The sequence below is a fragment of the Eucalyptus grandis genome, chromosome 5 (genome assembly GCF_016545825.1).
Source record: "Eucalyptus grandis isolate ANBG69807.140 chromosome 5, ASM1654582v1, whole genome shotgun sequence".
Lineage (NCBI taxonomy): Eukaryota > Viridiplantae > Streptophyta > Magnoliopsida > Myrtales > Myrtaceae > Eucalyptus > Eucalyptus grandis.
The window spans coordinates 36443936-36463769 of record NC_052616.1 but is presented as its reverse complement, the minus strand read 5'-3'; the positions used below and the strand labels follow the sequence as shown (position 1 = coordinate 36463769).

The 19834-nt window shown below is 35.4% G+C and overlaps 1 protein-coding gene across 10 annotated transcripts in view; it reads right to left on the bottom strand.

The window, feature by feature from the left end:
* Positions 1-5874: 5874 nt before the first annotated feature.
* LOC104444961 (TMV resistance protein N) overlaps positions 5875-19834 on the bottom strand; it is an 87739-nt gene continuing 73779 nt past the window's right edge. The window contains exons 1-9 of one of the 10 annotated variants that reach the window (XM_039311913.1): positions 13828-13900; positions 13152-13217; positions 12110-12298; positions 11740-12018; positions 8854-9702; positions 7748-8521; positions 7349-7572; positions 6517-6554; positions 5875-6125 (exon numbers count right to left, since the gene is read on the bottom strand). In XM_039311913.1, coding sequence (XP_039167847.1) covers positions 7778-8521; positions 8854-9702; positions 11740-12018; positions 12110-12232 — 1995 coding nt within the window. In that variant the 5' untranslated portion in view covers positions 12233-12298; positions 13152-13217; positions 13828-13900 and the 3' untranslated portion in view covers positions 5875-6125; positions 6517-6554; positions 7349-7572; positions 7748-7777. Of the gene's footprint in view, positions 6126-6516; positions 6579-7348; positions 7573-7747; positions 8522-8853; positions 9703-11739; positions 12019-12109; positions 13218-13827; positions 14436-19834 lie in introns of those variants that run through there. The other 9 variants (XM_039311914.1, XM_039311909.1, XM_039311908.1 and 6 more) reach the window with 9 other exon arrangements.

Below are 19834 nucleotides of genomic sequence, written 5' to 3'. Positions count from 1 at the left end.
TACCCCACCTTTTTGCTTAAGTATTGTAAAGGTTTAAATTTCGAGGACGAAATTTTTATAAGAGGGGAAGAGTTGTGACATCCTAGAATTTTAGTTTTGTTTTCAATTACATAAATCGAGCATTTCATTGCCGTGCCTATAGTGCTATTCTTAGAGCTAATCACTCATGAGATAACTAGATTATCTAGGAAAGCTATTAAGAAATTTTAATGTAACAGACTTGAGGATTTGACCAGGAATCGGCTACTTAACTGTACTTATTCGCCGAGATCATTACGACACAGTTAAAAATTGATTAGAGATCAGAGATAGGTCGGTTCGATTGAAATATGTGGTTAAATGTGGGTGATCCCACTAAATTGAAAAAAATTCTCATCGATCGGCACTAGATTAATTTGTTTATCGTTTTGGTATCCTGTGTCCATATTTGAAATCTTGACATGCTTATGACCACTGAGAGTCACCAATGTGTCAAAGAGGTTCATTGTGGCTCGAAGAAAATCGACCATAGGTTATTTGCATTAAAAGTTCTGAAAGCTACTCGGTAGTCTAGGTCACGCTAAAATTGTGCCAAAATAAAATTAACTGCAAATTTGAATTTGATTTCAAAAATTGAAAGTTATGTCATGTCACGAGTCATTTTAGGAATGTCAACTCAGCCTCCGAAGATTTTTCTGCAAACCAAGACTTTTTGGGAAAAAGTCATCATAGAGCCTTTTTGTCTAGAAAATGTTAGGGACCATTTTTTATCGTGCAATTGGGATGCAAGTAGGATCAACTGGTGAGGAAAAATATCAATTCGATCAAGGGTTTGATAATTTAATTTTGAGAAGCCAAATTGAATTAAATTGAGAAGCATTAAGGTCTAAATGAGGGAGTTTTTGTACAAATTCATATGCCCCCATCCATGACTTGTGGCCCACTTCAAATGAGCTTCTAGAAGGGCATTGGTGGTTGATTTTTTACCATGGAAGCTAGCTGATGGAGGGCAAGGGTCAAGGGAACATGAAGATGAGGATGAAGACCAAAGGGACCCTCCATAAGCTTTTGGTCCCCCCTTTCCCCTTGTGGCCATCGAGCAGGTCCTCCTCCTTCTTCATTGTGCTTTGAGGACTTCAAAATTTCCAAAGAAGACAAGCCGAGCCGTCGACCCCGCAAGCCGTCTTCGCCGCATGTTGCCGTTCACCGCCCCCGCCTTGCTCGAGCGATGTCACGCCTCGCTCGAACGACTTTGACTTCCCAGCTGGACCGTGTCGCTTATCTCACGTTCCAAATGCTGCCTTAGGCCGTGCTTGAGCCGTTCAGCCGCCGTGTGATGTTGCCAGAGCTCCTACCACCACCGCCTGGACTGGTTCAACCCATCTCAGCCCGTCTCCACCTCAACCAGGCCTCTAGCCTTCATTTTCAGCCTTCAACCAGCACTGGACAGAGGTAGAACCGAGTGGGTCTCGTAGCTGCTGTCTTGGCCAGTTTTGGTATCTTCCGGGCCTATGTTAGCAAGCTCGTTTTGGAGATAGTTGATCCTCGCCGCGTCCCCATCGTTTCAATCCGAGTGGATCATTAAACAAGTGAGTTTAACTCACTAATTCATGCTTAGTAGGTTAATTACACTTAAAGGTTGATTAGTTTAGGTTAAGTATTGATTATGTGGATAATTAGATTAGATTAGCAATTTAATTAATTGTGATTGCATGTTAGGTGGTTAGGGTAGTGTAGTTAGGGCCTAGAAAAGCTCTAGCTAGAGTAGTTCAAAAAAATTTCGGGCTCATCTCGGCTTCCAATTAGGCTTTTCTGGGCCTAAGTCATATTTATGGAATTTAATAATTAATTTTTCGTAATTATTTAATTATTTATTTATTTTCCGAAAAAATAGGCTGGGATAGTCGGTGATCGAAATTTGATGCTGATTGTAGTGGTATGATATGCTTATTTAATTGAGTTATAATTTGTGCTGATTGTACATGATTTGTGTTTTAGGAATTTATTCTTAAATTGAATCGATTTCAGTAACTAAGTGGGAAATAACCAAGCGTCGGTTTATAACGCCAAAAATATTTTGTTGGACCATATAAATTGGTGGGATTTTCAAGTGGCAAAAAATGGTATTTCGGTTAAGGCCGACCGTGTACCCATACACGAGTATTTTTATCGGGTATGATAAAAATGGGAAAATGGTTAGTTGATTAGACCATTAATTGCGATTACTTCTAATGAACATAAATAGTATACTCTATGAGGATAATTGTGACAGCTTCTAGTGAGCATAACTAGTATACTATATGAGGATAATTGCGGCAGCTTCTTGTGAGCATAAATAGTATACTATATGAGAATAATTGCGGCAGCTTCTGGTGAGCATAAATAGTATATATATGGGTATAATCGCGACAGCTTTTGGTGAGTTATATAAAATATTTGCGGCAACTTCTGGTGAGTTATATAAAGTATTTGCGGCAGCTTCTGGTGAGCTATATAAAGTATTTGTGGTTGCTTCTAGTGAGCTATATAAAGTATTTGAGGTAGTTTCTTGTGAGTTATACTATTTATATATCAGTTAAAGTGAGCAGTCTGGACTATGGTCGGACTTATAGATAGTATTGATTGAAATGACTGGGGAATGATTTTGTTGACATGTAATTGACTGAGTCGATTGGTCGATAGTTTGATCTGGTTGGATTGGAAGATATGATTGTCAGTATTTATTAATTTAAGTAACTTGCAAAAAGGAGTGGAGGCCAAGGTAAGTTTTTTGACTCATGGTTGTGCTTAAGCAGCCCTTAAGGCATATTTTCTTCCTAATCAGGTTTTAGGGGGTAAACTTGATGAGACATTGTCTTACCCCGTTATGGGATACAATTTTAGGCCCATAAATGGTAGCTCCTCCTAAGCATTTTGGATAACCAAAGAAGATAACATAACAGATGAACTACATTTTAATGCATGGGCATCTCGAGAGACTACAATACGAACTTGTGAAAACCATAGTTTAGGTTGATGCAGGTTTACCCAAAAAAGTACCCCATCAATACAAGGCATGGTATCGCCTGTATCGTAATGGGCAGAGAGAGGGCCCCGTGCTGGAATGTGAGGTACCTCTGTATGTGATGGAGGTTACTTTTGGAAAGGACACGGCAGACCCTAAAGATGGATCGATGGACACGAAGGATTCTAAGCTTGAGGAACCAGAGTCCTCGATGTACTCGGCAAAAGGCTCCAATGAGAACGAGGAAGTGGAGCAAGAGGAGTTTGAGGAGGACGAGTAGCCGTAGTTTGCGAAAACCCCACCCCTGTTTGTAGACCCTATTTTCTGAAATGGTTTTGAGTAGGACCTAACTTAGGTAGTTTGTGATGTATATAAGTGTGGTTGTGGTTTTCATGTTCGAAATTTGTGGCGCTACTTTCCTATTCCATTATTTTATTGTTTGAGGATTTTATTTCTACTTCCGCATGCGTATTTAAAAGAATGGGTCGACGATGCGTCCTGGGACATTACTATTATATCGACCAAGCAAGGATGGGCATGAGTTTGGAAGATTAGGACGTGACATTTATGGCCCTTGCCAAAATGTTGATGTGCTTAAAAAAAAGACGAGGGATTAGATTCTTTGTGATATTATTGATTGTATGAAATTGCATGTTTAATTCATTCATTCATACTTGTTTTCATTGATTGTGTCGTCTCTGTACACTCACAAGTTTTATGTTTTTCAATCATGCCATCTCGTGATGTTTTATAAATGTTTGATATGATAACAACTTCTATTGTTGTGATGATTCATGGAAATTATGTAGTATAAATTTATCTAGTGAAAAAAAGAAACTGTATTTGGAAAATCACCGTATTTTATTTGAAAAAGTGTTCGCGCATTGTGCGGATTTTCAATCATTAGAAAATGAAAGAAAAATAGAAATATATGAGAACCACTTGTGCTGACTCCTTTGGGTCGGGGCCAAGTATAGCCCTTTCTCACTCGGGCCACTATCTTGACTGTTGCCAGATGCCAGATGCCAGAGAGAGAGAGAGAGAGAGAGAGAGAGAGAGAGAGAGAGAGAGAGAGAGAGAGAGAGAGAGAGAGAGAGAGATTATTGTGATTATCGTTAAATTCGTTAAATTCGTTAAAACACATCAAAAGAGTTCAATGTTATTATAATAGAATTGCAGAACAATGTTATCACTATGTAAACTACAAAGAATTGACATTGTGAAGCAATGCTTGAATTATAAGATTTTACAGAAAAATCATATCTAGTAAGTGACTTTGGTACTAATTGTTGTGCTATTCAATGAAAAATCACAAGAATACTGTATTTGTCTATGTGAATATAAAATAAAATAATCATATTTCAAGCATAAATGACATTTAACATGTCACATTATCAATGACTCAGTAAAATGTATTAAACAAATTCATCATTGAAGTACTTCAAACCGAATATAATATGACATGTTGTCTACACGTGTATAATTAGTTTGCTTTGCTCCAATAGTGTGAGTATGTTTCCATAAGTTCGATGCATTGGAGACTACTTTGTATTGAAAATCACATATGTGAGTATACTTCGGTAAAGTGAGCATTTTCCTAATAGAGTTCTTCCCCAACTAATGAATATAGCATCATTGAATATTGACACCAGCCATTGTTATAGTTTGGTAAGGTAATACAATTGTAAATTGTTTCCATGTAATCTGACATGGACATCGAGTTCTTCCACAAATTGAGCCAAAAAAAAAAGAAAAAAAAAGAAACAGGAAAAGAGTTTAAGTTTGATATTTTGTTAACTTTCCTATATTATTTAATTGCACTTAAATAATGATGCTAACTTATAAAGCACATCAATTAATGAGTAAAGCCACAATAGCTAAATTACATTTAATAAAGCAATATTTTTTGTCTGAATTTAATAAAGCACTTTACACAAGGCATGTTCAGATTGTCCATTTAACAATCAAGATGTATTAAGGTTTATTTTTAAAAATTATTTAAGGGGTTGCTAATTTGACGGTGGGCCTCATATGTAAGGAAATTAAAATTGTTTTTTTTTTCTGCGGAAAATGAATGATTTTGAATTATCTTCTTAAAAATGATTATTTGTATTACTTACAAAAATAAATGAAGGAAAATATTTTCATCGTCAACAATAATGACAATAATTTTTAGATATAAATTATTGTTAATGATGAAAATATTTTCTATCGACTAATTATTTGAAGTAATGTAAGTGATTACATTTCGGAAAATATTTTTCAAAATTTTCATTTTCTCATAACAAATAAAGTTTATATTGATGTATCAATATTTACATGTCATCCAACAGTTTCTTCACATTTCTCCTAAAGGTAGACAAGCACTCATACAAGGTCTTGTTATCTTCAACAAATTTCCTTTTGATGGATAACTGCCGGTCAACTTCAAAATTGTCACATGGTCGATTATCTATTCTTCTAATATTTGCCCAAATTTATAAGAATATATAAACATATTATGATCCAAAATTACCATCTTATTTTCGACAAATGTTCAGGTATTTCTAGTTTTTACTAGAATTGATTTTAAAAAACAAACTCAAATTTGGACTTCTCATTACCAGAAGAAAAGAGGCATCTTGTTCCCAACTGAAGAATAAGAAAAGCACGTTTAGGTAAGAAGCAACAACCAATTGCCTCTGGACTGAGCAAATAATTAAGATTTTAATATACTCCTGGAGCCACACGTGACTAACATGGTCTCCACGTGACCTATCAAATCACTGAGATTTTCTTAGTCAACAACGATCAAGACATTAATTGACTCATCAATACAATAGATTCACCGACCAAAAAATAAAATAAAATAGATTCAACTATTTAAGACATAATTGGTATAACTGGGAAGCTCAAATCCAATCAATGCAATTCTTTCCCAGGAAATCCATGATCATCGTTAGGGATCACACATGACATAGTCCAGAAAACCGATGCATGTACAGGTTTATGCTGTAAAATTATCTAAACAATCTGATAATCGAGTTAGAGCATGAAATCACTGGTGATTACATCTGCAACCCTCTATAGACACATGAACATCCTGGCAAAAACTGATATGGACATGCATCACGCTTCCTTCCTCAGATCCCTTGATGAAATTCTGCGATTAGAAGAGCAGTAAAAGGCACATGCATCATCAGTCGAAGTGCATCGAATCATTTGAAGACATTTTGTGGGATGCTAACAACATTTACATAGATCTCTACACTTAAAAGGGCTGTTTCTAAAATGTTTTAACATTTTGAGACAAAATAATTAACACTAATTGTTTTTGCCATATCACAAACTAGTATGCTAGAACCAGCACCAATAATGTCACATTTTAGATTTGTGCTTTATCACAAAACTACAGTTCAAAAGTTATCTTGCAAATAGTTCACTTCAAGAGTGGGAGCTACCTTGAAGTGAAAGTTTGAAATACCAATCATTTTAATTAGCAAATAACATAACATATCTAAAATGCACATGTTTACCAAAAACCAGTTTCTTACCTAGGTGGAACTTCAAGGCCATCCAAAGCAAGTTTCGCCTTATATAAAAATAGCAAATAGGTCTTGTAAGTTGTTTAGAGAAAACAATATGAGGATAAGAGTCAGAAATTATCTCATGAATGCATGAATGCATACAGGCAATTCAAGAAAAAGAACAGCATCAAGTTGCCCGCAGTAGATATATTTCATTATCAATAAGCAGCTACTTATGGAATGAATGCATGTCTCATAGCTATATGATCAAGATCTTGCAGGTCCTGTTTAATTTTCTGGTCACAAACTTCCAAGCAACGATCGTCACCGCATACTTAACCTTTAACTCAGATGCAAATCCCACCTACTGTTGAGTGATATAGCTCTAACAACACCAAAGCAAAAACAGCAAATAATTTGAGAAATTACATGTTGCTCATTCCAGCATGTCCTATCATTGGTTCCTTAGAAGCTTATGTTTCATTATTAGGTTTTCAAAATTTCAAGAAGCTTACAGGAGTTTTAGCTTCGAGGTCATTTTCCTTCATAAAAGCTATGGCAGATAAGGATAAAAAGGGAACCCTAAATTGTTGCGAAGGCGTCAAAAATCAGAATTCACAATCAGCTTCATTGTGCTTTTGTCTCTATTCCACCGAGGAACTAATAATGTAAACTCCGTGTTTCTAGTGATTTTTTCTTTTTTATATCCAGAGGCCACAGGACTAAAGAAAATAAGCACCTAACCAGTCCAATGTTCCTGTTACTCTCACGCTCCAAGTAGATATGGTTAAGTATTGAATTCAAAATCCAGCTAAAGTATTGCATCGACTCGATACAATCTGGATGTGCCAGGCGTTACCTGATCTATATAGCAAGCCGCACGAAGCCAGGAACCTCAGGAGAGAATCGTTCTCCCGAAGAAGCTACGTCACCGGTAGTCCGTCACCTCCACACGTTGGCCTCTGTCGCCTGTCGGTTCGCTAGGGACTTCTTCTGTCGGTCGCCTCCGCTTGCCAAGCGGCAATCTTGCATTTGTTAGAGATCACCAGTGTCCGACGGAAGATGGTGGAGCTCGAAGTTCGGCTAGGGCAGAGAAAAGAGGATTTAGCCAAAAGGAAGAACTACAAACAAGTAAAAGAGATCAAAGAGAAGGCTGATTACAGAATTTTATTTATAAGTTTTTTTTTTTTCGTGAAGAAAGGAAAACGAGAAGGAACGAGAAGAAATGAGGCATTGTAATGAAGATCAGTTCACTCACCGTACGAATTACTTCATTGGCAAGTTTCCATCATTCTTCCAACCAAAGCTTGTACTTTTTGTTCCGGCTGCGCGGGTCTCCAGGAAAAAAGTATCCAGGAAAAGGAAACTCACGAAATCCAATGTCAAACGCTTCACCAAGCACGTAAGAACTCGGTGGACAATCTAGATCAAATTCGATCAGTCTACTTTCGAGCATACGTGAACTCTCTTGCAAGTTTCTTGATAGACCTATTTCGGTTGGATTGTCCTCATGTATATGTGAACTCTGGACTTCTAGGTCTGTTGAGTCATGGCCAACCTCATAGAGGAAAGCTGGATCAATTAACTTGTGGTCTCGGATCGTAGCCTTTAAATTGTCATCTAGTTGCTTGGATATTATTCGGAATCCCAACTTTTCCAAGCCCTTCTGTGATGTAAAGCCATTTGATGTAAAGCCCTCTAATGTAATGCTGAATTGTGCATAACTCCCATCAATTTGATCAAAATGGACTGCTTTCCATAAGTGAGATGGTGCGAAATAGGTTATCAAGATGCCACTTGAATCCCATATGCAGTAAAATGGGCGATAGGTACCCTCTTTTTTGCCATTAAAATATGCGCTAAAGTTAAGTTCGCAATAATCACCTTTATCGTAAGGTACAGCACAAAAAATCAATCCAAGAAACTTGTCATATAAGTCCTTTGAAGCCATGAAAGATACAGAACTATCTTCAACTGGTTGAAACCACTTTGGCATCTCTCCTTTAGGGAGATAAATACTGCAAGGAGAATTCTGTTACAAAAATAGACCATTAGAAAGCACCATAGAAGAATTCAATTTGAGTTTAATTAGTAATCCTAGTGAATAAAGAGCTCCGTAAACGAGTATGGATCCATTGATCCCAACTTGTGTTAAGATAGAAGTCTCATGTGATAAAAATCATTCCCATAAAAACTATGCTAGCCACCTTCATTACATGCATATTAGTGTAGGATCACTTTATATTTGTTTGGTTTTTCTCAAACCTCCGATTTTGCATTTTCAGCTATTGCAATATAAAAGAACATATTGTTTTGCGCATATTATCCGCACCGATATGTGTGCGCACGAGAGAGAGAATCGACCTTGGCAATTGAAGCGGTGTCAACCATGGTCAACCCTCGATGGACCCACTGGTCAATTGAAGTTAAATGTCCATTTGTTTGCAGAGATTCACACCCATTCGCGAGCAATAATTTTAAAAATGGCGGAAGCTTGGGAATCTCTTGTAATTGATGGCAATAATTAATTAATAATTCGGACAAACGATCACGCTTACTGATGGATATAGGGAGGCTAGTAATATTGTTCCCCGATAGAATTAAGTTTTCCAACATGGGAAAACAAGAAAGATCCTCAAGAAACTCTACTTCAGACAGATTACAATTGAGAAGGTCTAAGACTTTTAAATTTGAAAGTTCAACCTTCATGCATGGATTAGCTGAATCTGTGAGGTTTGGAAACTCGATTGGGCCAAAAGAAGATTTGAAGCATTGAAGTCTTTGTAACTTGTAAATGTTAGATGGAATGTTTACCGAGTATTTGCAAATATCTAAAAGCATTTCCTCTAAAGAGACAAGATTTTCTATTGATGTGGGAAGTTCTTTAATAGCAGTATATAGTATGGAAAGTTTTTTTAGGCATTCAAGTTCATGTGGGATATGGGGATATCTTTCAAATTTTGAGCACATAGAAAAGTTGAGATCTCGAAGATTTTTTGACTTGAGCACATTTGGAAAAACATGAAGTTCAGGGCACCATTTAAAATGCAAGACTTGGAGCTTGTCATGATATGCAATTGACTCATGGGCTTCTACCAAGTTTTTGCAATTCCAGAGTTTCAATTCTTTGAGATTTGGAACACATGAGATGTTGGGTGTACTCACGAGCGACTCACAATCACGCAATTTAATGTACGTCAAATGTTCGAAGTCCTGCAAAAACAAGAAAACCAACTACCATAAACATTCCGAAAGGGAAAGAAGGGCATTTGTATAATGCCGTTGCCACTTTTAATGATTTTCATCCTTAGGCCACAATTCTCTTCATGATAAAGGAGGCAAGGATCATCGTTAGATTAGGCAACTTGAAACCTACTATATAGGGTGCTAAGCAAATTTCTTAACCTATTAATAACTTTTCATTCAAAGTTATCATATATAGAGTATTGAGAAATTACTAAACCCTTTGAAACTTTACCAGTATATACAAATTTTTATGTATATATAGTAAAGCTTATGCGAGATTAAGTCATATGGCACGCTCACAAGTGAGTTCTACCTAGCAATTTAGTTTTTATGATCCCATTAGCGAATAAGAGACAACTCTTACCATTTTATTTTTAGATATTATTTTGAAGAATTATATAATATATAATACACAATATTAAAAGATTTCAAATAAATTATTCTAGACAATCATCAAAACAGTTAGATATAACATGATACTCCATACTTGACCAATAAAGATATATCGTGATTACTAGAAAATTAAATGTCAGTTTTACAAACAAAGAAATACTATATATCAAACAAAAGATAATTCTAGCAAATAACAAAATCATACCATATAATGTTTCGATACATTAAATATGACCATTCTTTTTATATATATTTCAGATAATTACATTCCGTATTAAAGAATTGTGCGTTAACAAACATGGAAAAAAATTAAGGGCTAGTTAATTTAAATTTCTAAATTGCTCCAATATGATCAAAGACTCCTCCTATTACTATATAGTTGATGGAGATAATTTATATCACCGTATAATTGGGGAGAACAAATATTGAATTAAGGATTGCCAAAAGTTTTTGAATAATTTAGTTATAATTTATATCACCTTATAATTGGTGACAATTCCTGGTGGCATGCCCCTACGGGATCACTTATATCAAATTATTTGTACACGCATTACTAGCAAGATGTCTAATAGATATTTAATTACATGAACTTAGAAATGTTGCTCCTTCATAACTGATTTGAGCAGTTAATGATGCCTTTTTTACAGCACAGTGCAAGACAAATCCCGCCCTTTACGACATACATTGAATAAGCCTCCATAACTTGGAGACTACGTGGCCTCTAAGGTTATTTTGAATGCGACATATTGTGATTACGATATCCAACCAACCATATCTAAATCAAATGCTTGACCATTCAGCCAGCTATTCCTTGGGTGTATTTTCTTTTGTATATGTGATAACGGGTTGGTTCATCATGTTTTTTTTTTTTCCTTTTATCTGATCATTAGACAATTTTTTTTTATATATATATAATTGTTCATATGTAAACTAGTGACATAGAAATAGCTTATAGTAGCATATTTGCATTTTGAATTTCTTCCCTAGGTAGATTTGATTTTGAAATAAGACTACATCAATGGTTAGAGATATTAGGTTTAGAAAGTATTTGAGATTCATCTACACACACCTAGAGATATTAGATTTAGAAAGTATATGAGATTCATCTACACACACACACACACACACACACACATATATATATATATATATAATATGTATATATTTGTCCTCGTACATAACGTAATAAAAAACTTCTAATTGTGAGGGATTTCAACCACTTTTTTGTTCCTTCCATCCGTGAGCCTCAATTGTATTTTACAAATATAATACCCATGGACAACTACATGAAATTGGTTATTTTATTTTATCTCTCACATATTTCAATATATTTAAAATTTGAATCTGCTCTTTCTGCATATTATAATGAAATTTCTTTGTATTGTGTATTTTATCAGCAAAATGTTTACAATGGATATATCTAGTAAAGTTGTTTCCCTCAGTTTTTCAAATGCCAATTTGCTGCACGTTATTTCCAACACAAGTAGTTAACGTCATTCTGAAAGAAAATAGAGAAACACCATTTCCGTACGAATAATAGTACATCTAACATGCATATGTCCATCCAAATGAAGTAGCATAATAAAACAATCTATGTAGATAAATGCTCACCTTAAAGTGTTTTACGATTTCTGTGATACTGCCTTCACTCATATCAATATTTACTAATTTCTTTTGACCAAAAGGAAATTTTGGAATCCAAGTACCACTTCCAGCAAATTCCATCCATCTTAGCCCATTAGGAAGACATATAGGGCCATGAAAAGAAATATGAACATTGCGTAGGATGAGCAATCTCAACTTTCTCATTTTTGGAAAAGCATTAGGATGGATACTTAGCTCTTTCAGCTGAGGTGGCTCCAATACAATGGCTTTTATAGCACAATCTCCCTGGATATACAAGACTATTTCAGCTTATGCATTTTCAATAATTAGTGTAAAAAATAAGGAGCAATATTTTGGTCATGTTCGCAAGTCTTACCACATCACTTGACAAAACATCGGCAACATCATCATACCGCCATAGTCTGCTGCGACTTTTGGGATCATCGCGACATTCTTGTCTCACAATATCCATACCCATCGATTGAATCAAGTCATGCATATTTAGTCTTCCATAGTCAATGCTTATCAAGGACCTCTCGATGAGTATATCAAATCCTACAGTTGTCTGAACATCACAACTATCAAGGACTTTCTTTATGTACTCACTATTATTGCTCTCAAAAAAGCAGGCAATGTCGAGAAAAATCTCTTGCTCATTTTCCTCTAGTCCATCGTAACTTATTTTGAGAACATCATTAATGGTTTTGTTGGGAATCCTAGAAACTTTCTCTAGTGTACTTTCCCATACATCTTCTCTTTTACCACATAAGCAGGAACCGAGAACTTCAAGTGCTAAAGGAAGCCCTCCAGCATGATTTAGAACACTATCCACCAAATTTGTCTTGATTTCTAATTTTTGGAGTGTCAAAAAAGCGTGATTGCTAAGCAGCTCACGAGCTTCATGGTAACTCAGTGGTTTAACTTCATACACATGATCTTGATCAATTCCATAACAAGTTAGCAAATGTTTATCTCTTGTAGTAACAATGATCCTACTTCCATTACCAAAACATTTGCCTTCTCCTGCTAAAGCATGTAACTGGTGCAAGTCATCCACATCATCAAGGACAATGAGAACTTTTTTGTGACGAAGTCTATGTTGTATGATATTGATACCTCTATTAACATTGGTCACTGCCAATCCATTTTGCAGTGATAAAATATCGGATAGTAATTTATTTTGCAATGGAACTAAATCCTTGGAATCTTTCGAAGCTTCTCGAACATTTTCAAGAAAACATGAACCGTCAAATTGTCTAAACATAGAATTGTAAAGAACTTTTGCTAACGTTGTTTTCCCTATCCCTCCTTGTCCCCATAACCCCACAATGACAACATCATTATCAGACGCAAGGTTTAACATCTCTTTCAACTTAACAACTGGAGACTCTATCCCAACCAGATGCTTAGTAACATACAACGGTGTTAGGTTAAGGTGAGTGGAAATCTCCTTCACAATTTGCAGTATAAGCTTTGACTCATCTCTGTCAAAAATGGAAAAAGAGGTTGGAGCATCTATTGAGCAATTTGAATAAGCAAATAACGAGCAATCATAAGCTAACAATGAAAAAAAATACAACGTTACATCTTCAAATAATCACAGCCAAAACCAAAATTTTATTTCACTGAGTCGAATTAGAAAACCAATTGAAACAACCATTCTAGGGTTCAACTTTTGGTCAGCCAAGTGATTCATGCTCTGTTGATTTATATACGATGATTTACTTACTTTTCCTTTTGACTGTTATATGTAATATATTTATACACTTCATCAAAAAGAGCTATTTAGGATTTTAAACGCTGGTTAAGATTTTGATCCGAAAACTATTAAATACCTAAAGCACAATGTTATTGCCTTACATGGCTTGTACACACTAATTATCCGTTGCTGTGAACGTTCTTACTTCATTAAAAGAAATGGGTTTAAGTGCAATAACGCCACTTAACAATTTGTCCATTGGTAGATCAGGTTTTAACATTTTATACTACAGTTATCTGTGTGTGTTTTCTTTATTTTATTTTAATGCAAACAGTCTTTATACTTACTTGCAAAGATCAGCTTCTTACACAAAAATTGAGCTACTTTGAACTTACTCATCATTCAAATGCCACCCAGACAAGTTACCAGCATCAAAAAGAGCTTTTTTCCATTTCTTCACTTTCTCCAGATCCTTTCTGAACTTATCTTCATGCTTATCCAGAGCTTTCCTATAGCTCTCTCTCCCCTCTCTCACTTCTCTTGGGTCTACTTTGTAAAACACTGGTAGAACAGTGAGCTCCTTTTGCTCCTTGCACTCCATAATCTTTGCCATCTCTTCCAAGCACCACCATGAGGAAGCATAGTCCTCGGAAAAAATAATGATTGCGATGCACGATTCTTCAATGGCCTTCATAAGCGTTGCCGATATTTGGTCTCCCTTTCTCAGTTCCTCGCTATCTTGGAAAGTGTATATTCCATTCTGATCTAAAGCTTGGTAGAGATGGCTAAGGAAGCTTTTACGCACATCTGAGCCTCTGAAACTCAAGAAGACGTCATAAATACTTTTGTATTTCAGCGAAGAAGCCATCAGATGACGGATTTTAACAAACAACAATGAGTATTAGCTGAAGGTTTGAAATTGTGCTTTCAGGTAGGCCGTTCACTACTTGTTCTTCTTATTGATTTATTCTTATCCTTGATCATGAGGTTCGAGCGCGGGATGGCTTTCGGTGGGTGGGGAATTCCAAAAAAGAGAGATTTGAGTGTGAGTTGGAAAGTGATGGAAAACTAGAATCAAACAAGATTCGAACGTCGTGAGTGGAAGAAAAAGCTGGAGAATCAAAAGGTGTAGGATTGGGTGACCTTGAGGAGGAATAGGAGTTCACACACTTGGCCATCCGCTCATCACGGTAAAGCCTGCTGATTTCTTCCTCTTTCCGTTCATGTTTTCATTTGATCAGAATCAAATTCCGTGTTTGCCACTCTTGCGATTTATTTGCAAAGTCCCAAAGCCATGCATGTGTGAATACTAAGGTGTTTGTGTGAAATAGCACAAGTTTGAAATTCCCATACTCGTTTCTAGATTCCACAATTCATTTCTCACTTTATTTTGACTTGAAATTCGCTATATGTTAAACCTTTTAATAACAAACATTTTGTTGTTGCATCATTCACAATTATCTAGATATATATCAAAAAAATCAAAACATAGAAATTACCTATTGAAACTTAAAATCACACCAAATTCTTGTTATGATGTAGAAAATTTACCATCATATTGAATTTCTCAAAAATCATTTCAACATCTTCCTTGTATCTGTACTATTTGTTGCGAGATTTGTCTTTCATATATTAGTGTTTGTGAGGGATTTGCAAACTTAAGCAAGGAAGCAGTATGTATTCACATATTACACATGATCAAGGAATCAAGTTGATGTACAAGCATTGTCAAATTAAAGGCTTCGTTCATATTAAAAATATACCACATGACAAAAAAAAATTGTATTGGTTTAAATTAAAAATCTCATTAGAGTTGTCTCTATATGTGGTGTATAAAAAGTTTATATTTGCTTTGTCACATAACTAATATCTTTTGAAGATTGAAATTCTAAATAAGAAACGTACTATGGACTTATATGGAATATGATAATATTAAGTGGTTAATTATACATAATGCCTTATGCTGAATTATGTGGATCAACATTGTTGGCAATTTATGATTTTTCGTCCCATTTATATTTAAATTCTCCATTCTCAATCATAGAAATGAAATGGGTAAGAAGATGAAAAATCAAAGACATGAAGTGACACATATTGATACTTTTATAAATGAATACGCAATGTCAACCAGTTTTTCAAATAAATGAGCCAGCAATAGCTCATCCACAATTGTTTAGTTTGTTTTTTGCGAGAAAATGTTAAGATGCTTCCAAAGCATCATGTCATTAACCACAAAACTAATTATTCAACATCAAGCGCTATGAACTTTTGACTTTCCTCTAAGGAAAACTATTATGAACAAATAATTTATGACCTTTCATTAATAGTGCCGCTTGACTTATATTTTGGTAAAATATGCCATTGACAAAATGTGTTGGATCATCGGCACGATAGTTGCTAAGCTTGGGCAGTTCTTAAGAAGTGATTCTAGTACTGAAAGCTGGAGTCTCCTATATTCAACGGTTCAAGTCCAAACGTAGCTTATGCACTAAGTTCATTTTAGCTTCTTTTCTCTTTAGCACCAAAAAAAAGAAAAAGTGATGACTTTTAAGTCAAGCCTATGAAACTTTATCAAAATGGGAGGAAAAAGTTTCTAGCTTCATTAGTTATAGGAGTCACGCTCTGAGATAGCCACAAAAGATGTGAACGATCATTAGACGACCATGTGGATTGTCCTTATCCTTTTGAGTAATAACTTAGAATAAACTTGCATTCTTTTAAAATTCTATTGTTTGTTATGTGTGCAATTATCCCAGCATCAATTACCAGTACAATTTTAAGTGTAATGACCAATTCTAAAGGTGATTTTATTATTATGAACGTGGGTTAAAAATTTGAAAAGGAAAAAGTGGTGGTTCCCAAATCCAAAGGTAATTTTTTGCTAGTCTGACATATTTATCTGTTATCGCGTGCATTTCCCTCCTGCAATTATTCGCCTTCAATCTTCTTCACTCCAAATACGAGGTGCTTTCCACAACCGAAAGTCCCACTTGGGGCAATTATCTACGTCTAATAAGTAAGAAATTATTAAATTGAAAATATATATGGTAAACTAAATTGAAACTGTAAAAGTTGAAGAGATTCGTTTAGAGTCCAAAGTTGTTAATGGTTTAAATTCAATTTAGTGTATACCCTAAGTTCACTCAATAATTTTTGTAGTAGATAACCATGCCGATGCTTTTTAATGTGTTCGAGCTGTCTCTATGGAATTAATACCGCTTGTGTAATATCGATCCACTAGACCAAATCCTTGATAAATTTTTGATCCAATCATCCTTAATGAACGAAATTCATTAAATAAAATTTTGAAATAAGGGGGATGATCATAATAGTGCAAGCGGATCAGATGTTTAGTTGTGTTCCTAATCCCTAGATTGTAAAGATGATCTTGTGGGCTAGCTATGATGATTGATTCTCACAATCTTGGGAAAAAAAATCAGCGATCACTTATTCTTATACTAGAAGACAGAGATGCATCACTTTTTTTTTTCGGTGGGGTGGGGTCAACATCGAATAGTGTCAGAATTTCAGAAAATGATGGTGTTTACTTAGGGATCAAGATATCTAATAGGTGTGAATGCAAGGAGTTATTTTCTCTGAAGACCGCATATATTCGGATTGTTATATTGACGCAAGTTCCTTCGCTCGATTATTTGATGTAGAATCTATTTGGTTATCGATTAAGGAAAACCCTTTCGTTGGGGATGGCTTTCGTTGGCCGGGAATCTGAAAAGGGAGATTTGAGTGAGAGGTGGAAAGTAATGGAAAATCAAAATCAGACAATAGGAACCAATCAGATCAGAAAGTAAGCGGGTGGAGAACGAAAAAGACATTCTAAGTGGAAATCGTGAGTAGAAGAAAAGGCTTAGACAGTCAAAAAGGTTGTTGAGGAACAAGAAGCCATCCTTTCAAGTTTTGGTATGATAAGAATCCGATGCACGCAAGCGGGATACGATTCACACACTCGGCCATCCGTTCATCATGTTTAAAGCTTTCTGATTCCTTCCCTTTTCCGCTTATCTTTTGGTATGATCAGAATCCCATTCCGTGTTTGCCACTCTTATGATTTGTTTGCAAAGTCCCAAAGCCATGCATGTATGATGAATCACAAGGTTTTCCTGTGAATTAACATGAGTTAGGGATTTCCACACTTATTTCTAGATTCCATGATTCATTTCTCATACAATTTTGATATGAAACTTGCTATGTCCTAATCCCCTTCGCATTAACTTGTCTATGGATGAATTATGAAGCCTAGTTGTTTCCTTTGCATGATTGGATTGGACTGAGTATGTTTCGTCCATGTTCTGCCCCTTGAAATATCCCGGAGTGACCTCGTTGTTTGCTTGCATGATTTTGCTTCATCCATCATGTTCCCATTGCGTTAGATTTGCTTTTACATTAAATTCAATATGTGTATAGTTTATTATTTGCAATCTTGTCGTTTATACATGTTTACCTACCCCCCCAAAAAAAAGAGATTGGATCTTTATACTGTTTTTGGTCATGCATATAGCTTTACTTAGTTCCTAAGCATTCGATTTTATTCGCAAGCACTTAATCAGATTAACACATACCAGTAATGAAAAGAAATCATATATATATATATATATATATATATATATATATATATATATATAATAAAAAGATGTAGATGGCATATTAGATGATTATTGCATCACGAGGGTCTTGTCCTGAAATTTAATAATAAGGCATTGTGTAATATTGCCTGATACAACTTGAGCTATTTCTTTCCTCATCTTTTACACGTTTAGTTATTATTGGATTGGATTTTTATTTGTTTATCCATACATGATTATTTAGATTTCTTCAAAAAAAAAATGGGAAAGTGGCATGCAAAGCCTTTTATTGAAAGGAAAAGATACCCATAAAATGAATTAGATTTATTTAGCTTAATCAAGTCTATGAGGTTACGAATCTTTAGTTCACAAAAGTAAACTATCTTTCGTGTCTTACTTAGCTCCTAGTGGCAGCTCTAGTTAGAATCAATTAAATAATTAATGAGAAACCAATTTTTCATGAGTAGGGCTTAGGAGAGATTGCACAAAGCATAAGTTTCATCTTGCGAGAGGCTTATTTTCACTTGCTTAGCAATCTGATAATCTCCCTTTTGGTTCACCTCGGGAGGGTCGCAACACATTGAAACAAAAACTAATTCTAATTCTTCAAATAAGACCAGAATGAAGTAATGCTTTGCACTCATAACAACAAGACTTATCTAGAAAACAGACAAAATTTACGGAAAATTCAAGTCATGAGCTTTCCACAAACATGAATATTGAGTTAATTGAATGAAAGAGAAATGAGGGGTCAGAGCGTGCGTGTACATGCATATATATATATGATTCTTCAAAGAAAAGGAAAACTAGTCCTAGGTGGTGGCTCGCCCAATCAAAGCGTCTCCCAACTTAGGCTAGAAAAGCCCCGACCAAGGCCATTTGGGCCCTGCGCTAGGGCTGCGCGCCATCTAGGCCTTCGCTAGCACGAGGCGGAGGTTGCCAAGCACCAGCCGCTCACTTGCTAAGAGGCCACTAGCCATTGTGCTGCCACGCGACAGGCTCCGGTAGGACCAATGCATGTCATTTCACATTTATTTAAGCCATGACTAATGCGTACATGTCTGCACGTGTCGCAAATTAAATTAGTTGCACTTCGTACATCTTGTAAGCCTATTTCACAGCGAAATTATTTATTCACCCGAATTCGCATGTTATGCCATGGATTATGCCTTTGATGTTTGGATACGTACTAGATTCAGATTTGCATGCCATTTTGCACCTATTAGAATATCTATGTTTGGTTAAATGTTATGATTAGATTCACTTTTTTTATTAAAACAGTATACATCAGATTCGTGCATCCATTATGATTGAACTCACTTTTGTGCGTATGCATTAGATTCATTGAATGCTATTTTAATTGAACTGAATTCACCTTTTGTATAAATTCTAAAAAATGTGGAATTGAAATGGTGATGTGGAAGTTGCTTACATTTTTGGGCATGTAATCAAACTCTTGGATGAGACATTAAATATTTTATTATCGCTTTTCTACTCTAGTTGACTTTTCTATTTGCAATCAATTTGAAAGTTGATTGGTAGCAACTCTTACAACAATTTTAGAATTTGGATCACAGTGGCTTCCAGAGACCTTGGAAAGGAAGAATATAGATGCTTAAAGACTATTGGATGAAACTATCGGATTTCTACTCTGAAAATCCTAACTTTTTTTCTGAAATATCCACAAGGAAAGGCTATAGTGATTATGTCATATGTTTTATAAATGTTTTGGTTTCATCTACATTGAATTTGTCAGGTCATTAGAGGAGACATAACCAATTGAAGGATTTCAATTACTTTATGCTATAGAATGATGATATTC